This window comes from Mastomys coucha, unplaced genomic scaffold, assembly GCF_008632895.1.
Source record: "Mastomys coucha isolate ucsf_1 unplaced genomic scaffold, UCSF_Mcou_1 pScaffold21, whole genome shotgun sequence".
Lineage (NCBI taxonomy): Eukaryota > Metazoa > Chordata > Mammalia > Rodentia > Muridae > Mastomys > Mastomys coucha.
This window is the reverse complement of record NW_022196904.1, coordinates 26,440,264-26,457,966: the sequence shown is the minus strand read 5'-3', so window position 1 is coordinate 26,457,966 and position 17,703 is coordinate 26,440,264. Positions and strand designations below refer to the sequence as shown.

Here is a 17,703-nt window from a genome sequence, read left to right as displayed (position 1 = left end):
TTTTTTAAGATTTATTTATTATATGAAAGTACACTGTAGCTCTCTTTAGACACACCAGAGGGCATCACATCTCATTATGGATGGTTGTGAGGCACCATGTGGTCACTGAGATTTGAACTCGGGACCTTTGGAAGAGCAGTCAGTGCTCTTAACTGATGAGCCATCTCTCCAGCCCCCAGAGTAGTCCTTTTCTACACAGGCAGTAGAGCAGGGAGTAAAGGTAGCAAGTGATGACTCAAGCTATTGCTAGGTCACTGTTGGAGGGACACTGAGTAGTTGTCTGTAAGCCAACAAGGGGGATAAGAAAGGGTTCATTGGGAGAAACTATGATCACCACACATTGTTAACAGTTATGAGCTCGTCAAAAATAAAAGGAAGAAAGCAAGTCCGGGCTTCCAGGATAGGTTTTTATATCAGCCTCACATCTTATTAGCTGAATTTAATTTTTACTCTAGTTTGTTTGTTTGTATGCTTTTTGAGATCTATCTATCTATCTATCTATCTATCTATATATATATATATATATTGCTGTTTGTTTGTTTGTTTGTTTGTTCTCTAGACAGGGTTTCTCTGTGTAGCTTTCGCTGTCATGAAACTCTCTCTGTAGACCAAAGGGGCCTCAAACTCATAGATTTTCCTGCCTCTGCCTCCTGACTGCTGGGATTAAAGGCGTGCGCTACCACCGCCTGGCACAGATACAAATCTTCTCTGCAGTCAGAGTCAGTTTTGCATGCAAGGAGGAGGTAACAATTTCCCCCAAACAAGTCAACTTTATAGTGTGCTCCAGTTTGTGGAGGCGAAACTGTAATGTTTTTGGCCTACAAAGGCTCCCGTAGCCAGGGGGCGGAGCCCGGAAGGGAGCAGGATGGCGGCTCTGGACAGTGACAGCGACGAGGATCTGATCAGCTATGGAACGGGCCTAGAGCCTCTGGAGGAAGGTGCGGGTCCGATGGCCGGTGGAGTCTCGGGGGCGCAGGCTGGGAATCTAGCACGTGGGCGACAGCGACATCTCGGCCAGGCTTGCTCGCTGTGGGCACAGGGAACGCGTTGGAGAGGCTTGTGCACCGCACTTAGTCGTGGCGTTCTTGGGGGCAGAGAAGGACGCTGCAGGGTGGGAGATGCAGGAATGACTAGGCAACTTGGGTATAATGGGGAGGGGGGGTGGCCAGACAGTATCTTGCCCCGAGGGAACGTTTGCACCCGTACTTGAAAGTAAAAGAAACCAGACCTCCATTGGAAAGATCTGAGGAGAAACACTTGATATAGGAAATCCCTCAAGTGGCAGACTGCTTAGCAGTCTAGGGATAGTCAGGGCAAGTTGTGGGTGGCACTTGCAATGGTAAGGAATTTGGAGTGTGTGTTGCTGAGGATTGAACCTCGTATATGCTAGGCTAGCATGTCACAACTCAGCTGCATATCCAGTCCCAAGAATTGGAATTTTTCCTTTTTCTGACAGGGTCTCATGCAACTCATGCTGACATCAAACCAACTATATAGCCAAGACTGGACTTGAACTCTTGATCCTCCTTTTCTTTTTTTTCTTTTTTTCGAGATAGGGTTTCTCTGTATAGCCCTGGTTGTCCTGGAACTCACTCTGTAGACCAGGCTGGCCTCGAACTCAGAAATCCGCCTGCCTCTGCCTCCCAAGTGCTGGGATTAAAGGTGTGCACCACCACCACCTGGCTTGATCCTCCTATTCTTGCCTAACATGTGCTTGGTTTGCAACTGTGTGCCATAGCACCCAACTAGGAGTTTGGCTCTTATACTAAGGGTAGGAAAAGTCCTTGGTTCAGTTTACACAAATAGAATGTATTTCTTCCCTTTCCCCTTTTTTGGTTGGGGGTAGGGGACAGGGTCTTGCTATCTCCACGTGGCTAGACTCACAGCATTTTAGCAGCCTCTGCCTCTCAGAAGAGAGGCAGCGTGAACTAGCGTGTTCAAGTTAAAGGTGTGTACTGCCATATGCCTGGCAGGATGCATGTTTTAACATTATGTTTGCTTTGATTTTTGAGAGTAGTCTCTTTTGGGGTAGGCAGGAATGAAGCAGGGAAACTAGCCAGAAAGGTCTGGAGACTGTGGTTGTGTGGACTGGAGAGTTAGCAGTGACAGCTGATGAGTAGCTTTTGCATAGTGTAGACTTGACAGGCGTTGTCTGGAATGGCCGGTGAAGTACAGGGGTGAAGAAGGTAAGCAAGGTTCTCTAGTGTTTCTGGTCTGTTTCACTTAATGACTAGATTTATCTACTGGGTGTCCATACCACTGATGGCAGTGTTAACCCTGTGGGGAAGACAGTGGTGGGCCAGAAGTTACCTGTAGACTTTTGTTGGTGAGACTTCGCCTGACTCCTGCCCCCTGCTTCCCATCCTGGCTTGTTGGCTATACCTCTGAGATATTTTCACTGAGACTTTTTTCCTTACTAATTTTTTTTTTTTTTTTTTGGCTGGAGTGGGTATAAGATAGGGTCTTTCTTTACAGTCCAAGCTGGCCTTACGCTTGTTAAATATGTAGACCAGGCTGACTTTAAACTCAAGACTATTCTGCTTTCTTAGTCTTCCTAGTACTGCGATTACAGCTTTGCATATCACATATTACATATGTCTTAGTTCTTTCTGTGACAGAGTCTCACGTAGCCTCACTTTTGTGTAGTGAAGACTGACTTTGAACTTCTGGTCTTCCTGCTTCCGCCTGCCAAGTGCTGAGATGACAGGCCTGTGCCTCATGCTTGGTTTGTGTGGTGCTGAGGATGAAACTCAGGCTTCTGTGCTTGTTAGGCAAGCATTCCACAAGTGAGCTGTATCCCCAGCCCAAGCAGTTGCAATCATTAGAAATGTTTGCCAGATCCTGGCTCTACCTCTACCCTCTGCTGACCAAAGGGAGAGAAAGGCTAGTTTCTGTGCCAGTTCTTATATGTTTTATGGTTGCCCTTGTGTTTCCTTAGAGACCTCTGTGTTAGTGCATTTTTATAAGTGATAATTTTTCTCTATCCCAGCTAGCTCCCAAATAAATGAGGCAGAGACAGAGGATGTATTTGATCAAGCTTAACAGCATAAATAGTTGAACAGTTTTTAATCTACTCTATTCTCCTAAGCTAATCTGGCTATGTCCCAGTCAAAATCCATATGATACTTGCATTTTGATATTGGTCTGGCTCTCTCATCCCTAGGTGTGTTCCCATTTCTCACAGTGAATCCCCTCTTTCTCTCTCTGCCAATCCCTTGACTGGGATCGGGAGACCAGCCCTACTTTCTGTGCTGCTCAGCCATTGGTAGAATAGCTTTTATTGACAAATCAGAGAATAAATGGGAGCAGTGTTTACACAACATAGAGGCAGGAGATACTTAGAATAAGCATTACAATGCCACGTCCTGATTACAACCAGATATGGAGACAGAGAAATCAGCATAGAAATAATAAAGAATAATGTTTACACAATATGACATTGTTTGTCCATATCCAATTTACACCCATTTCCCCGGATGTAAGGTCTCCTTAGCCCTAATTGCAGAGTTCTTTTCACAGTAGACTGTGGGGTGGAATGTGACCGTCATAGCTATGCCACTAATTCTAGCCTGTTTGTTCAATACAACTAAGGTCACATTAGTTTTATTGACAAACACAACACCCTGTGAATGTAAAGAATCAGTTGATAAAGCTCTTTGACTGGAGGAGTTTCAGGTTTAGTAGAGAACAAAAGCACAAGATTTGCAAGTACTAAAATATGTGATGTTATTAGATAGTATCCTTCACAAGCTATCGAAGAGGCCATAGGGGCGCTACAGGGTACCAGGAAGAATGGTTAGACAGTAGCTGTGGAAGAGGTCAATGGTCGTGCATGCACAACATCCATGTTGAACATCTGTTCATATGGTTTCTGTATTTCTGGTCATGTAGTTGTTTCCTTGAGAAGAGATATGCCGTTAAGCCATCAACTGTTTGACCTGGATTTTTCAAATTCTCCCTAGTTTAAAATTATATTATTATTACTGTGAGAGGGTATGCATGCACCCAGTTTGTGAGCAGGGTCATCGACAACTTTCAAGAGTCAGTTCTCTCCTGCTATGTAAGTCCCAGAGATTAAACTCAGATTGCTAGCCTGGAAACAAATGCTTTTATCCACTGAGCCATCTTGCCAGACCCTCCAGTTCTCCCTGTTTTTAACAAAAGTTAGAAATGAAATAAACTAGTCTAACTATGCTTTGGGGTAAAAGGAAAGGACATTGATTTGTAGGATTTTCTCTTTTTTCATCTAGAGAGATTTACTTTATTATTTGTACATATGCATGTCTATGTTGAGAAGGGCCACCAAAAGAGGACATTAGATTTCTTGGACCTTTATTTACAGGCAGTTGTGAGCTGCCTGGTGTAGGAACTAAGATCTGAACTTAGGTCCTTTGGAAGAGCAGCAAGTTCTCTTAACTGGTGAGCCCTCTTTCCAGCCTTTCTGGAAATACTCTGTAACTTCAATGGTAGAAGCCTTAGAACTTTCTTCCTCCTTCCCTCCTGGTCTTCCTGCTCCCTCCCTCCTGGTCTCCCTACTCCCTCCCTCCCTCCTGGTCTTCCTGCTCCCTCCCTCCTGGTCTTCCTGCTCCCTCCCTCTCTCCTGGTCTCCCTGCTCCCTCCCTCCCTCCTGGTCTCCCTGCTCCCTCCCTCCCTCCTGGTCTCCCTGCTCCCTCCCTCCCTCCTGGTCTCCCTGCTCCCTCCCTCCCTCTTGGTCTCCCTGCTCCCTCCTGGTCTCCCTGCTCCCTCCCTCCCTCCTGGTCTCCCTGTTCCCTCCCTCCCTCCTGGTCTCCCTGATCCCTCCCTCCCTCTGCCTTCCTGGTGCTGATCCCACTCTCTAACACTGTGCTATATTATAGCCCCTCATCCACTGCTCTCCAAACACTTTGAAGTCTCTGGCTGCATTTTACAGCACAACTAGACCAATAATCACTCTTATTCCAGCTTTGAAGTTGTGCTGTCAGGTCAGGTAAACACTGGTGGAGGGCTGGCTCCTTTGACTTAATTAAACCTTAATTAAAGTTGCTGGTCCTGACAGCAGGATTATTGGTTAGGTATTAGCTGGGGAGTTTAGTGACAATGATCGGGAAGGAAGATGTCCACAGTACTTTCCTACTCTTCCTTAGACACCATCACCCCATTATAGAATCCTCAATTCCTGCCCTCCTTCCTGTACAGATTCATTTCTTTTCTTCCTCCTTGGTGCTGTGACTACCACCCTTAAACCTACCTAGACATCCCTCAACACAGAGGATGTCACAGACCCTGTATCTCCGTGCTCAAGGGCCTTGTATTGTCAACCTTTGCTTCTGGCTCCATCTCATGCTTCTTCCTGCTCCTCTAGTGCAATTGGACTGTCTCAGTATATCTGACATTGTGGGGTTTTGTTGTTGTTTGTTTGTTTGTTTTTAATGGGGAGGGGGTATACTTTGGATTAAGTCTAGGCTTTGTGCATGCTGCTAAGCATGCATTATTCTATGTTATTATTCCTCTCTCCCCAAGACCAGCACTGCCCTGTCAGACCTCCTGTTTGATTGCAGAAGCTAATGTGTCTGCTGGAATTGTGTCTTTACCTGCAGCTAACAAAACTCTGCTCATTTTGGGTTCCTTTATGCTGTCTGACACATGCACACTGGTCTCCCCTGCTGGGTTCTGTGTTTAGCTTTTTCTAGAACCCAGCTTTTGTGTACTTCTAGCTGAGGAATATGTAAGGAACAGTGTGGGTGGTAGCTCTGGCTTGGAGATGGAGTTGAGATCTAGCTCAGCTCTGTGCTTATTAACTGTGGACCTCAGGCAGCTACTTAATAAGTACCCTTACCCAGGTATGATAAATGAGCAACTTATCAGTCCCTGATAAGAGGAGAATTAGTTGTTGTCAGTGCCCATGATTACAGCAGGTCCCTGCTAAAGTACTACTTCCTCTCTGGAGTTTTCCGGCAACCTAGTTAGAGACAGCACCATCTCCTCAGGAGCTCTGTGGGGCCTAGCTGGCCACACCAGTGGCTCTCATGATCAGTGGCTCTAAGTCCCACTTAGTTGTCTGCAGATGCTATCTTCCTTCTATGCCAAGAAGGCTGCAAGAATGGCACCCTCCCTCACCTTAGCCCAGCTGCAGGGAATGGGCAAGGGGAGCACACCTGCCACAGATGCTGCTAAATACCCCACATCGCTCAGGACATCTCCCCACAACAAAGCATTACACAGAACACTCTGTCAGTGGTACTGAGATTGCAAACTCTGACCAAGACAGGAAACATGCCAGACATACAAACTAATGAAGCATGAGTACTAAGTTTTTAAGAAATGGGGAAAATTGGAGTCGGGGCTATAACTCACTTGGCAGAGTGCTTTTCTGGCATGCTTGAAGCCTTAAGTTATCCCCAGAATCATATTAAGCCATGTCTGTCATCTCAGTACTCAAGAGGTGGAGCTGGAAGGTTCAGAAGTTCAGTGTTGTCCTTGGCTTCGGAGTGAGTTTGAGGCGTTGGGTTCATCCTGGGCACACTAGACCCTGTTTTTGTTTTTGTTGTTGTTTTGCTTTTTAAAGAAAACAAAACTAATGGTAAAAATTCTGCAGGATGAGACCCTGGTTGTAGCCCAATTCTTTAAAGTTAAAAAGGCACCATAGCTAGTGTTAACTGAGTCTCACTATAGCAAGGCTTGTGGATGGTTTGTTTATAGATGCTGAGAGTGGAGCCCAGGGCATCTTGTGTGCTAGGTGAGTGCTAGTCTCTGATGTGTTACTCAGTGATATTTAATTCTTGTTGCTACCACAAGATGGGTTCTGTCATTACACTAATTTTACAGTTTTAGAAGCCAAACCCTAGAGAGATTAAGTCCTTTGCCCAAGACCACAAAATGAACAGGTTGTGCTGCAGGTGGATTTGAACTCAGATTACCTGGCCTCTTAGTATAGCTCTTTTTATTTGGTAGGGAAACTGGGGGTGGAGGGAGTAGTTTTTAAGATAGGATCTCATGTTAGCCCAGGCTGGATTCAAACTCACAGCAATGCTCCTGTCTCAGTCTCCTAAGTGCTGGTATTACAGGCATGCATCACTATGCCTGACTTTTTTTTCCCCTTTGGTTTATTATGACAGGGTTTCTCTGTGTAACCCTGGCTGTCTTAGAACTCACTCTGTAGACCAGGCTGGCCTCAAATTGAGAGATCCACTGGCTCCTGGCTCCTGAGTGCTGGGATTACAGCCATGTGCCACCACTGCTGGGCTATGCCTGGCTTTTTAATTAATTAATTTTGTTTAAGAAATAAAACTGGTTTAATTAATGAAGTCATGGGCATACCTGGCCTTTAGGGAATATCTCACTGGTGACAAAATGCTAATGGCAAGAGTAGAAATGCTAGCTAGCCTCTTAAAAGCACTTCCTGTGTGTCCCTCCTGCTGAGTTCTTCCCAAGTGCTATTTGATTTGCACACATAACTTTGAAATAACTACAGGTCTGTTTGTCTCTGATTGGGGTCCCTAACTTAGTCCTTTGGTTGGGTGCATTACAGGCATGCTTTCACATTTAGAGTTGGGGAAGCTCAGGCAGAGAGAGGCCCAGGGTGGAGTTAGTGTTGGGGAGTGTGAAGCATTGTGACCAACCTCATGCCCTTAACTGACCAGAAACCTGCTTCCTGTTCCAAACATTTGTGGATCACAAGTATGTACCACCAAACCGGGATCCCTTTCACATTTTAAATAAATGCAGAGCTTGGGGGTGGTGGTGCATGAAAGACATCCTCTTGGAGACAGGGAGGAGGAGGAATGGGATGAGGAACTGGGAGGGTGAACTGGGATGGGGGTAATAACTGGATTGTAAAAAAATAAAAGTAATAAAAAAATAAAATAAACATTATTTTCAAATAAATAAATAAATAAATAAATAAATAAATGCCGAGCTTTTGAGTTGTAGGCAGCAGTTTGTGTCATAACACCTAAAACGTGAAGCCTAAGGAACATTTATTTGCCTTAGGCTAAATGTGTGCAATGGCCTGTACAGTGTAAGAGCCTATTCCCTTAAGAAAGACAGGAGAGGGATCAGTGGGTGAAGGTGCTTGCTGCTAACATGAGTTTCACTCCTGGAGCCTACATGGTAGAAAGGTGAAAATCAATTTTTAAAAGTTGTCCTCTGCTCAGCATAGTGGCACACACCTCTGCCTTAGCACTTGGAAGGCAGAGCCAGGCGGATCTCTGAGTTCGAGGCCAGCCTGGTCTATAGGGTAAGATTGAGGTCAGCCAGGGCTACACAGAGAAACCCTGTCTCAAAAAACAATACAATAAAAAAAGAAATTTGTCTTGACCTCACCACATGTCCCATGGCTTGGGTGTTCGCAGGAGCACACACGAATGTATGTATGTATGTGTATATACACATATACATACAGACCTTGAACTCATAGACATCTCCTGTCTCTGCCTTCTAGGTGCTGGGACTAAAAGTGTGTGCCATCCTGCCCATTCCCAGTATAATTGTTTAAAAGTGTTTTCGTCTGTGTGTACTTGACTGGAGGTCAGTGTTGGCTGTCTTCCTCTGCTGCTGTCCATTTCCCTCACCTCATCTCTGCCTCCCCCAGTGCTGGGGCTGTCCATGTCCACACTGGCTTTCCCGAAGGCTCTCTGATCTGCACAGCAAATACTACCCACTGAACCACCTCTCCAGCCCTAACTTGTTTTTTGTAATGAAATTTAGTTGGAAAAGCAGAACATTTTTGTCTTGGATGTGTACATGTTTGTGTGTGAGAACGTGAGCACTCGTGTTCATGGCATGAGGTTGCGGCTCCTGAGCACACCAGGCTCTCTAACTTGTGGACTTCCAGGGGTTCTCCTGTGTCTCCCTCCCATCTTTCAGTAGGAGCACTGGCATTGCACACATGAGCAACTGCTTCAGGCTTTATGTAGGTATATTAATTACTCCTCTGTTGCTGTGATAAAATATTATGACTGAAAACAATGTATAGGAAAAAGAGTTTACTCTGGATTCTGGTTGTAGAGGGAGAGTCCACAATGGCAGGAGGTGTGGAAGCAGCAGCTTAAGCATGAAGCTGGGAGATCACATATCAAGAGCAAACACATGGAGGCTGAGTAAGCCAGTAGTGGGGTGAGATTATAAACTTTCAAGGCCTGCCCCTAGTGATGCACATCCTCCAGCAAGGCTAATGCGCATGCACACGTGTGCACAAACACACACACACACACACACACACACACACACACACTACTCACTGAGACCCACCTGTCTCTGTCTCTAGTGCCAGGATTAAAGGCTACAGTTTTTAAAGGTTCTACAACCTCCCTAATAGTGCCACCAACTAGGGACTAGATATTCAAATACATGAACCTGTGGGGGACATTTCTCATTCAAACCACAGTTGAGTTCTCTGAGTCTGAGCTAGGGCTCTCGTGTATGTAGAAGCACTCTATCCACTGAGTCCGTCCCTAGCTTGCTGCAATGTATTCCTTAGCAGAATCTTCCAAAACATATTGTTTTGTAGACTATAAGCTAATAAGATCTAGAATAGCAACTTCAATTAAATGGATATCTATGGAGTTATAAGTGAATAACAATTCATTATGTTTAAGAAATGACATTTTCCCTAAATTCTTCCTAACTCATCATTCCCCTCTCTCTTTCTCCAGGTGAAAGACCAAAGAAACCCATTCCTCTTCAGGACCAGACTGTCAGAGATGAGAAAGGAAGGTACAAGCGCTTTCATGGAGCCTTTAGTGGTGGTTTCTCTGCTGGTTACTTCAATACCGTCGGCTCAAAGGAAGGTACGGTTCTGCAGGGGCCAGAGGACTGTTCAAGCATGTGAACGATAGGGTTTTGTCTCTGTAACTGAATCTTAACCATGTAGCTCAGGCCAGCCTGGAAATCTAGACTCTCCTACCTCAGACTCCCCAGTGCTAGAGTGACAGGCATGAGTCTCCATGTCCAGATCCCCTCCTGACTTTAAAAAATAAAAGAGGGGCTGGAGAAATGGCTCAGTGTTGAAGAGCACTGACTGCTCTTCCAGAGGTCCTGAGTTCAAATCCCAGCAACCACATGGTGGCTCACAACCATCTATAATGAGATCTAATGCCCTTGTGTGTCTGAACACAGATACAGTGTATTTACATATAATAAATAAATTAATCTTTAAAAAAAAATAACAGAGCCGGGCGTGGTGGCGCACGCCTTTAATCCCAGCACTTGGGAGGCAGAGGCAGGTGGATTTCTGAGTTCGAGGCCAGCCTGGTCTACAGAGTGAGTTCCAGGACAGCCAAGGCTACACAGAGAAACTCTGTCTCGAAAAACCAAAAAACAAAACAAAAAAAAAAAAAAAAATAACAGAGATGTGGCTCAGTGGTGAAGAGCACTGACTGTTCTTCCAAAGATCCTGAGTTCAAATCGCAGCAACCACATGGTGGCTCACAGCCATCCGTAATGAGATCTGACGCCCTCTTCTGGAGTGTCTGAAGACAGCTACAGTGTACTTATATATAATAAATAAATAAATCTTAAAAAAAAAAAGTTGTTGGTACATACACCATAGAGTACAGAGATATTCTTTGAACATCTGGGTTGCTACCAGAATCGACTTACGCCCACTGTTGGGTGCAGCCTGACAGGGAAGAACCTTTCTCTTACTTTGTGGAAAATGGAGAGATTCCAGCCAAGAGGCTAAAGGCAGATAGTAAACTCCCTCGTTCTGTTTTGCCCTGAGTACCCTCAGGCAGACTCCCAGGTAATCACTGGCTATGCCTCTGACCCAGCGACTAAGAAGGTCAAGTGTCACAGGTGTTTTGCAGATTTGCAGATGAGGCTACTAGGGGTCATAGAGGTTATAGAGCCAGGATAGCATCAGAAGTGCCCAGGAATTGTTTGACACAGGACTGCACACACCAGCTACTACTTGCTCATGACCTGGAGAAAAACAAATTTAAATGTCACACTATGTTGTATAATCAAGTCTGTAATTAAAGTAATGCATGTTGTTTCCTCTTTCTTTTCTTTTTCTTTTTACTGAGACAGGGTCTCACTATTTAGACCAGGCTAATCCAGAACTTTTGATATAGACCAGGCTGTAGCTCCATCTGCTCTGCCTTCTGAGTGCTGGGATTACAGGCATGCACCACCCGATTAACTGAATGCTTTCTTACTTAGGGGCTGGGGATAGAACCCAGGACCTCACTGCAGGCTAACGCAGACATTCTACCACTGAGCTGCATCCCTAGTGTGGTCTACCAAGTGCGCTCCAGGCTGGCCAGCCCTTTGTCATGAGACTCCATCTTAATAAATGCAAACAAACAGCAAATGAAATACCACCTAGGATCATAAGATTCTACATTCCTTTTCTTCCAGGATGGACACCCTCTACCTTTGTGTCTTCAAGACAGAACAGGGCAGACAAATCTGCTCTTGGACCTGAAGATTTTATGGACGAAGAGGTAGGTCAGGCAGTGTGACAGTGTCCATGCTTTGGTGCCTTCTTTCTCCCCAGAAAGCCCACGTAAGCTTTCTTTCCTGTCTGAGGCTTCACCTTTGTGATGTTATGCTCGTGCCCTGGGCACCTGTCAGTGGCTTCTCCATCACTCAGATGTCTCTGCAGGGGACACTAGGACAGAGTCTGAACTCAGGGATGTCATGTAAAGGAGACCACTAGTTGTCCCTAACTCAGAGTCCAATGGTGCTGAACCCGTGGCTTTTCACAGGAACCCTGAAGCACCCCACAGTTTTAGGAGCAGTAAGCTAGCTAGCATTAAATTCCCACTACCTTAAAACCTGGGCATGGATTCTCCCATGAGCACAGTCAAGTGCAATACAAGTACAAGCTGTAAGCTACCAGGAAGAGGAGAAGGAGCCTCGGGTCTTGCTATTTAGCTGAGGCTGGCTCTGAACTTTCAGCCCTTCTTCTCCAGCCTCCCTAGTGCTAGGATCACAGGCAAGTTAGCCATCACATCTGACTCTTTCTTTCTCTTTCTTTCTCTTTCTCCCTCCCTCTCTCTCTCTTTCTCTCTCTTTCTCTCCCTCTCTCTCTCTCCCTCTCTCTCTTTTTCTCCCTCTCTCTCTTTCTCCTTCCCTCCCTCTCTCTCTCTCTCTCTCTAAGTTTTCATTATTTATTTAGGTATAGGGATGTTTTATCTGCATGTATGTATGCACACAAGAAGAAGGCATCTGATTATAAGGGACTACAGCTATAGACAGTTGTGAGCTGCTATATGGATGCTGGGAATTGAACCCAGGATCTCTGGAAGAGCAGCCAGTGATCTAGTGATCTTAACCACTGAGCCATATTTCCAGAACCCAGAGTTCTCTCTTTCTCTTTGCATATTTACAGAAAACTGATGTCTATTTAAAACTTTGTTGTGAGTGTTTGTACAAATGCATTTGTTGTGTTGTAGTACAAGTACATTTATTTTGTGTGTGTTAGTCCAAGAGCATTTGTGTGTGTGTTAGTACAAGTGCATTTGTTGTGTGTATAAATGAACTAATTCTGTTTAATTTTCTTCTTTGGAGGATCTTAGTGAATTTGGGATAGCACCTAAAGCAATTGTTACCACGGATGATTTTGCTTCCAAAACCAAAGACAGAATACGGGAGAAGGCCAGGCAGCTGGCAGCTGCTGCAGCCCCTATTCCTGGAGCCACGCTGCTTGATGACCTCATCACACCAGCAAAGTGAGGGGGGTGGGGTTGTTCCTGGCATGGATGCTTAGCACATGTGTGGTTATCTTTCTCAGGGATAGCTCAGCTGCAGGCACAAGGTGCTGTAGAAGAAGGGGTTTCACCCAGAGTGTCTCCCTTTATCCCTGCAATGGAAGGCTGTTAGGAACTGGGGTGACTTCCCTTCCTCACCTTCCTCACAGGCCTATGGGTCCTATCCTGCCTGCACCACCTCTCTCCTTTCCTTCCTCCCTCCCTTCCTCCCTCCCTATCATCGCCCCTCCCACATTTCTCTCTCTTCCTCTCCACCTTCCCTCTCCTTTTCTTTTTCTTCATCCTCAGCTTGAGGATAATTTTATTAGAATGAAAATAGAGGAGAAAATAAGGACATAAAAAGCCAAGCCCTTAAAGCTGGTTTGGAGAGCAGACACAGGGTGGGGAGGCAAGAAGAGTAAGGAAGGCCAAGGCCCGAAGTGCTAGGGAGAATGTACTTAGAGAAGTGATAGGAGAAAAGAAGTTACACTTTTCTAATAAGTGGGCAGACTTACAAAGCTGCATGGCCGTTACCTGACTTTTGATTTCTGTATACTTTCTTCTGTTCCTGGGTGTGTGGGCTGATTAGAATTTTCTGGTGCCTCTGGGCCATAGGCTTCCTTGACAAGGACTTCCCAGAGTCTCTAAAGGCCCATCTCAAAGGCTTAAGAGGCAGATGTACGTCTCCCCTAGTTTGAGTGTGTCCTCTCCCTCCCCTCAGCCCGCATGCTTGTGCCATTGTGCTGTAGCCACAGGATGAACACAGACAAAGAAGGCAGAGGAAGTAGGGCAGGAGTTGTTTACTAACAATGAAGTTCACTGTCACTGTTTCCATATCCTGTCTAGATTGTCTGTTGGTTTTGAATTGTTAAGAAAAATGGGCTGGAAGGAAGGGCAAGGAGTCGGCCCACGGGTGAAGAGAAAGGCACGTCGACAGAAACCAGGTAAGCCCACTTGAGGCCCCTTTCTGCAGCACACATTCTGGTTTGTTTGTTTAGTTTTTTCTTGTGAGACAGGGTGGAAGTCTGCAGTTCAGGCTGCCTGAGCATAACTCAGGCTGCCCTTAAACTCCTAAGTCTCCTGCTTTAGCCTCCTGAGTGCTGGGCTTATAGCAGTGAGCCATGACCCTTAACTACAGCATAATTTTTCTAAAAGAGAATTCCTTTATTACTGGCTGGGCATGGTAGCACATACCTTTAATCCCAGCACTTGGAGTACTGTGCGCACCACATATGTACAGTAGCCTGGGAGGCCAGAAGAGAGCATCGAGGCCCCAGAACTGGAATTAACAGATAGTTTTGAGCTACCGTGTGGGTGCTGGGAATGGAACCCATGCCCTCTGTCTGCATGAGTAACAGATGCTTTTAGCCCTAAGCTATAGACCTCTCCAGCTGCACAGCATATTTTGGAAAGTTGCATGAGGTAGCACGCACATAGCTTAAGGTTTTAGGTGTAATGCACCGTAACTTCTGGAAGGATTGTCCACGTTCACATTCTTACCAGGAGTGTAGATGTTTGCTTTTCAACCACACCTTAACTGAACCACAGAGTCAGTTAACATTACTATTTCCTTCTCTTTCTTTATTCATTCATTTATTTATTTATGTAAATATTTATTTATGCTGAGGGTTGAACCTAGGGCTTTACAAATCCCAGGCAAGGACCATATCACTGAGCAACACTACATTCCCAGTTTAACATTATTATTTTCTGCCCTTTTCATGCCCTCTGTGTCCCCAGGCTGTGAGTGAACCCTTTGAAGGCAAGATTAATGTCCTTTGGGTCCCTGCAGTACATTATTGGAGCACAGGTGGATTTGGCCTGTCCTCCACCCGGGACCCTCAGAGTGCAGCACCTTCACAAGTACAGCCATGTGCCTCTGATGAGTGTCGGCGGCGGCTCGGCCTTTATTTTTCTTCACTCGTGACTAATAATGCCTTTGGGATCTCTTTTGTAGATCCTGGTGTTAAGATCTATGGCTGTGCATTGCCGCCTGGAGGCTCCGAAGGGTCTGAGGTATGTTATAGTAGAACATGCTACTTCATGATGGTGAAATTTTAGGGTCACAAACTAGGAATGTAGCTCAGTGGTTGAGCCTAGCATATACAAAGCCTTGGGTCTGATCCCTATCACTGAGAGAAAGTAAAAAACTACCTGGTGTGCTGGTGTGCAGCAATAAGTAGAGTGAAGCAGAGAGAAAAATCTTAAGGTCTAGACTAGCCTGAGCTACATAGTGAGACTCTGCCTCAGAAAACAGTGGGATGGCTCTGTGGGGAAAGGTGCTTGCTGGCAAACCTGACCACCCGAGTGTGATCCCCAGGACCTAGATATAAGGAGAGAACAAACTCACACAAGTTGCCCTTTGACCTCTACATACACTCTATGGCATGCATGCCTATGCACACACATAATTTCTCTCTCTTACACATACACACACGAACAAATAAATAAATGTAATAAAATCACAATGCAACAACAAAAATCCTAAGCAGACAAAATACCCACGCAGACAGATAAATAAATCAATAGCAAGGTCATGAGCAATTTTAGGAATCTGTTAGGCTCCTCTGTCCTGGAATAACCATACTCTAAAGCTATCGTCACTCTGTCAGCTGATAGAGTCAACGACTTGCTGGCACCATAGCTATCCCAAATCTGCTGATTAATTGATTCATTGATTAATTGGCTGATCGATGGGGACAAGGTCTCACTATGCAGCTCTGGCTGATCTGGAACTCACTGTGAAGACCAGGCTGGCCTTGCACTCACAGAAGTCCTCTTGCCTCTGTCTCCTAAATGCTGGGATTAAAGTTGTGTGCTGCCTAGGGCTGGAGGGTGTTGGTGAGATGGCTCAGTGGTTAAGAGCTGTCTGTTCTTCTAGAGGTCCTGAGTTCAATTCCCAGCATCCACATGGTGGCTTACAACCATCTAATATCTTATAGCATGCAGGTGTACATGCAGATAAAGCAGTCATATATAAAATAAATAAATAAAAATTTAAAAAAAGGAAAAGAAAAAGTTGTGCCCTACCATGCCCTGCCTGTTCTTCTTCTTCTTCTTCTTTTTTTTTTTTTTTTTTTTTTTTTTTTTTTTTTTTTTTTTTTTGTATGTGTGTGTGCGATAATCCTGGCTATCTTAGAACTTGCTTTATAGATTAGATTGGCCTCTAACTCACAGAGATCTGCCTGCCCCAGCCTCCCGAGTGCTGAGATTAAAGTCATATACCACCACTGCCCAGCTAGATTCTTTTTTTTAAAAAATAAGTGTGTGCCTGCTAGTTAGTCTCTCTGTGTGTGCAGGTGCCTACTGAGGGCAGAAGACGATGCCAGATACCTTGGAACTAGAGTTAAAGGCAGGTGCGAGCTGTCTGATGTGGGTGAGGAACCCTGGTCCTCTGCAGACTCAGTGAATGCTCTTAATGGCTGAACCATCTCTCCAGCCTCTGCTTAGAGCGGGTTGTGACCTCTTTGGGGGCTGAATAACCTTTTCATAGGGGGTCACATATCAGATATTTACATTTCAATTCACAACAGTCGAGTCCTGAAGTAGTTTTAATTAGTATTAACAGTAAGTAGTAAATAGCATTTAACAACAAAATAATCTTGTATTTGGGGTCACCACAATGTGAGGAACTGTATTAAAGGGTCAGGTTGAAGGTTTTAGAAGGTTGAGAAGCACTGGTTTCTAGTCTCACCATGATGTTGCTTTTGTTAGTATCATTTTTTTCCAGGGATGGGATCTGGTCATTCATGGCAGCAGAAATACAAGCCTGGCAACTGTTTTGTTTGGAATTAATCACTAAACTCTAAGAGGACTTGACACCTGATAGTGACTCACCTTAATTCCTCCTCAAACATTTGAAATAGGATGAAGATGATGACTACCTGCCTGACAATGTGACTTTTGCTCCTAAAGACGTCATGCCTGTGGATTTTACACCTAAAGATAATGTACATGGGTTGGCCTACAAGGGCCTGGACCCCAACCAAGCATTGTTTGGAATGCCAGGAGAACACCTGAATCTTTTTGGTGGAGCATCTGAGGGGACCAGCCATCTTCTTGGAGATGTTGGACTGAGTAAAGGAAGAAAACTGGGCATTTCTGGCCAGGTAAAAGTTTCTGTGTTATAAAAGCAGAAACACTGATAAATAAATATATTTCCTATGGTAGGTTCATCCGTGGTAGGTACTTTGTTTGCTCAATGAGGACTTTGAAGTCCTGTCCTGCCTCCCCACGAGCCCCCCTTTTTCTTTCTTTCTCTCTCCCTCTTTCTATCTCTCTATCTTTGTCTGTCTCTGCTTCTTTCTTTCAGTTTGGCGGGCTTGTCTAGTGTATGCAAGGCACTATGTTCAGCCCCAGCACTGAAAGAGAGAGACAGAGACAGAGAGAGACAGACAGACAGATTCAGGGCCTTGCATACACTAGTAGGCAGGTACTCTTTCTCTGAAGGTCCTTTGGGGGCACCTGTGATGCTTGCCAACCTAATTCTAATGAGCCTGTGGTGTTCTTGGTGGAAACCCATGTTCCCAGCTAGAGGCCGGTTTTCCCATCCTGGTGGGGCTAAGCAGAAAAGCACCTTTCCAATGATTTGATTTAATCTAATTGCAACTGGGGGCCCACAGGATGGTCCAGCAGGTAGATGAAGCTGCTTCGTTCTGCACTAAGCCTCTCCTTGCTGCTGTGTGCCCTGAGTCAGGAGCATCTGGGTGCTTTGGACTTTGAGGTTTTGTCCTTTTGAAGATTTCTGTTGCTCACCTTTTCAAACAACTCACAGGTTCTTCAAAAGAAAGTGGGCCAACATGGTGGTGCATTCCTTTAATTCCTGTACTCAGGAAGCAGAGGCAGATGTGAATTCTAGGCCAGCCTGGACCACATGAGAGCAAGTTCCAGGACAGTCAGGGTGATATAGTGAGACTTTATCTCAAAAAAAAAAGTTGGCTACTTTGTTTTATGAATATGAATACACTGTAGCTGTTTTCAGACACACCAGAAGAGGGCATCAGATCCCATTATAGATGGTTCTGAGCCACCA

At 45.2% G+C, this 17,703-nt stretch overlaps 1 protein-coding gene across 1 annotated transcript in view; it reads left to right on the top strand.

Annotated features, from left to right (window-relative positions):
- The first annotated feature begins 844 nt into the window (after positions 1 to 844).
- The window catches only part of Gpatch1 (G-patch domain containing 1), a 43,504-nt gene continuing 26,645 nt past the window's right edge, over positions 845 to 17,703 (top strand). Inside the window, exons 1-7 of the mRNA XM_031386196.1 lie at positions 845 to 938; positions 9,633 to 9,767; positions 11,338 to 11,423; positions 12,493 to 12,653; positions 13,518 to 13,615; positions 14,629 to 14,687; positions 16,538 to 16,780. Of these exons, the coding sequence (XP_031242056.1) occupies positions 866 to 938; positions 9,633 to 9,767; positions 11,338 to 11,423; positions 12,493 to 12,653; positions 13,518 to 13,615; positions 14,629 to 14,687; positions 16,538 to 16,780 (855 nt within the window). The 5' untranslated portion in view covers positions 845 to 865. The remainder of the gene's footprint in view (positions 939 to 9,632; positions 9,768 to 11,337; positions 11,424 to 12,492; positions 12,654 to 13,517; positions 13,616 to 14,628; positions 14,688 to 16,537; positions 16,781 to 17,703) is intronic.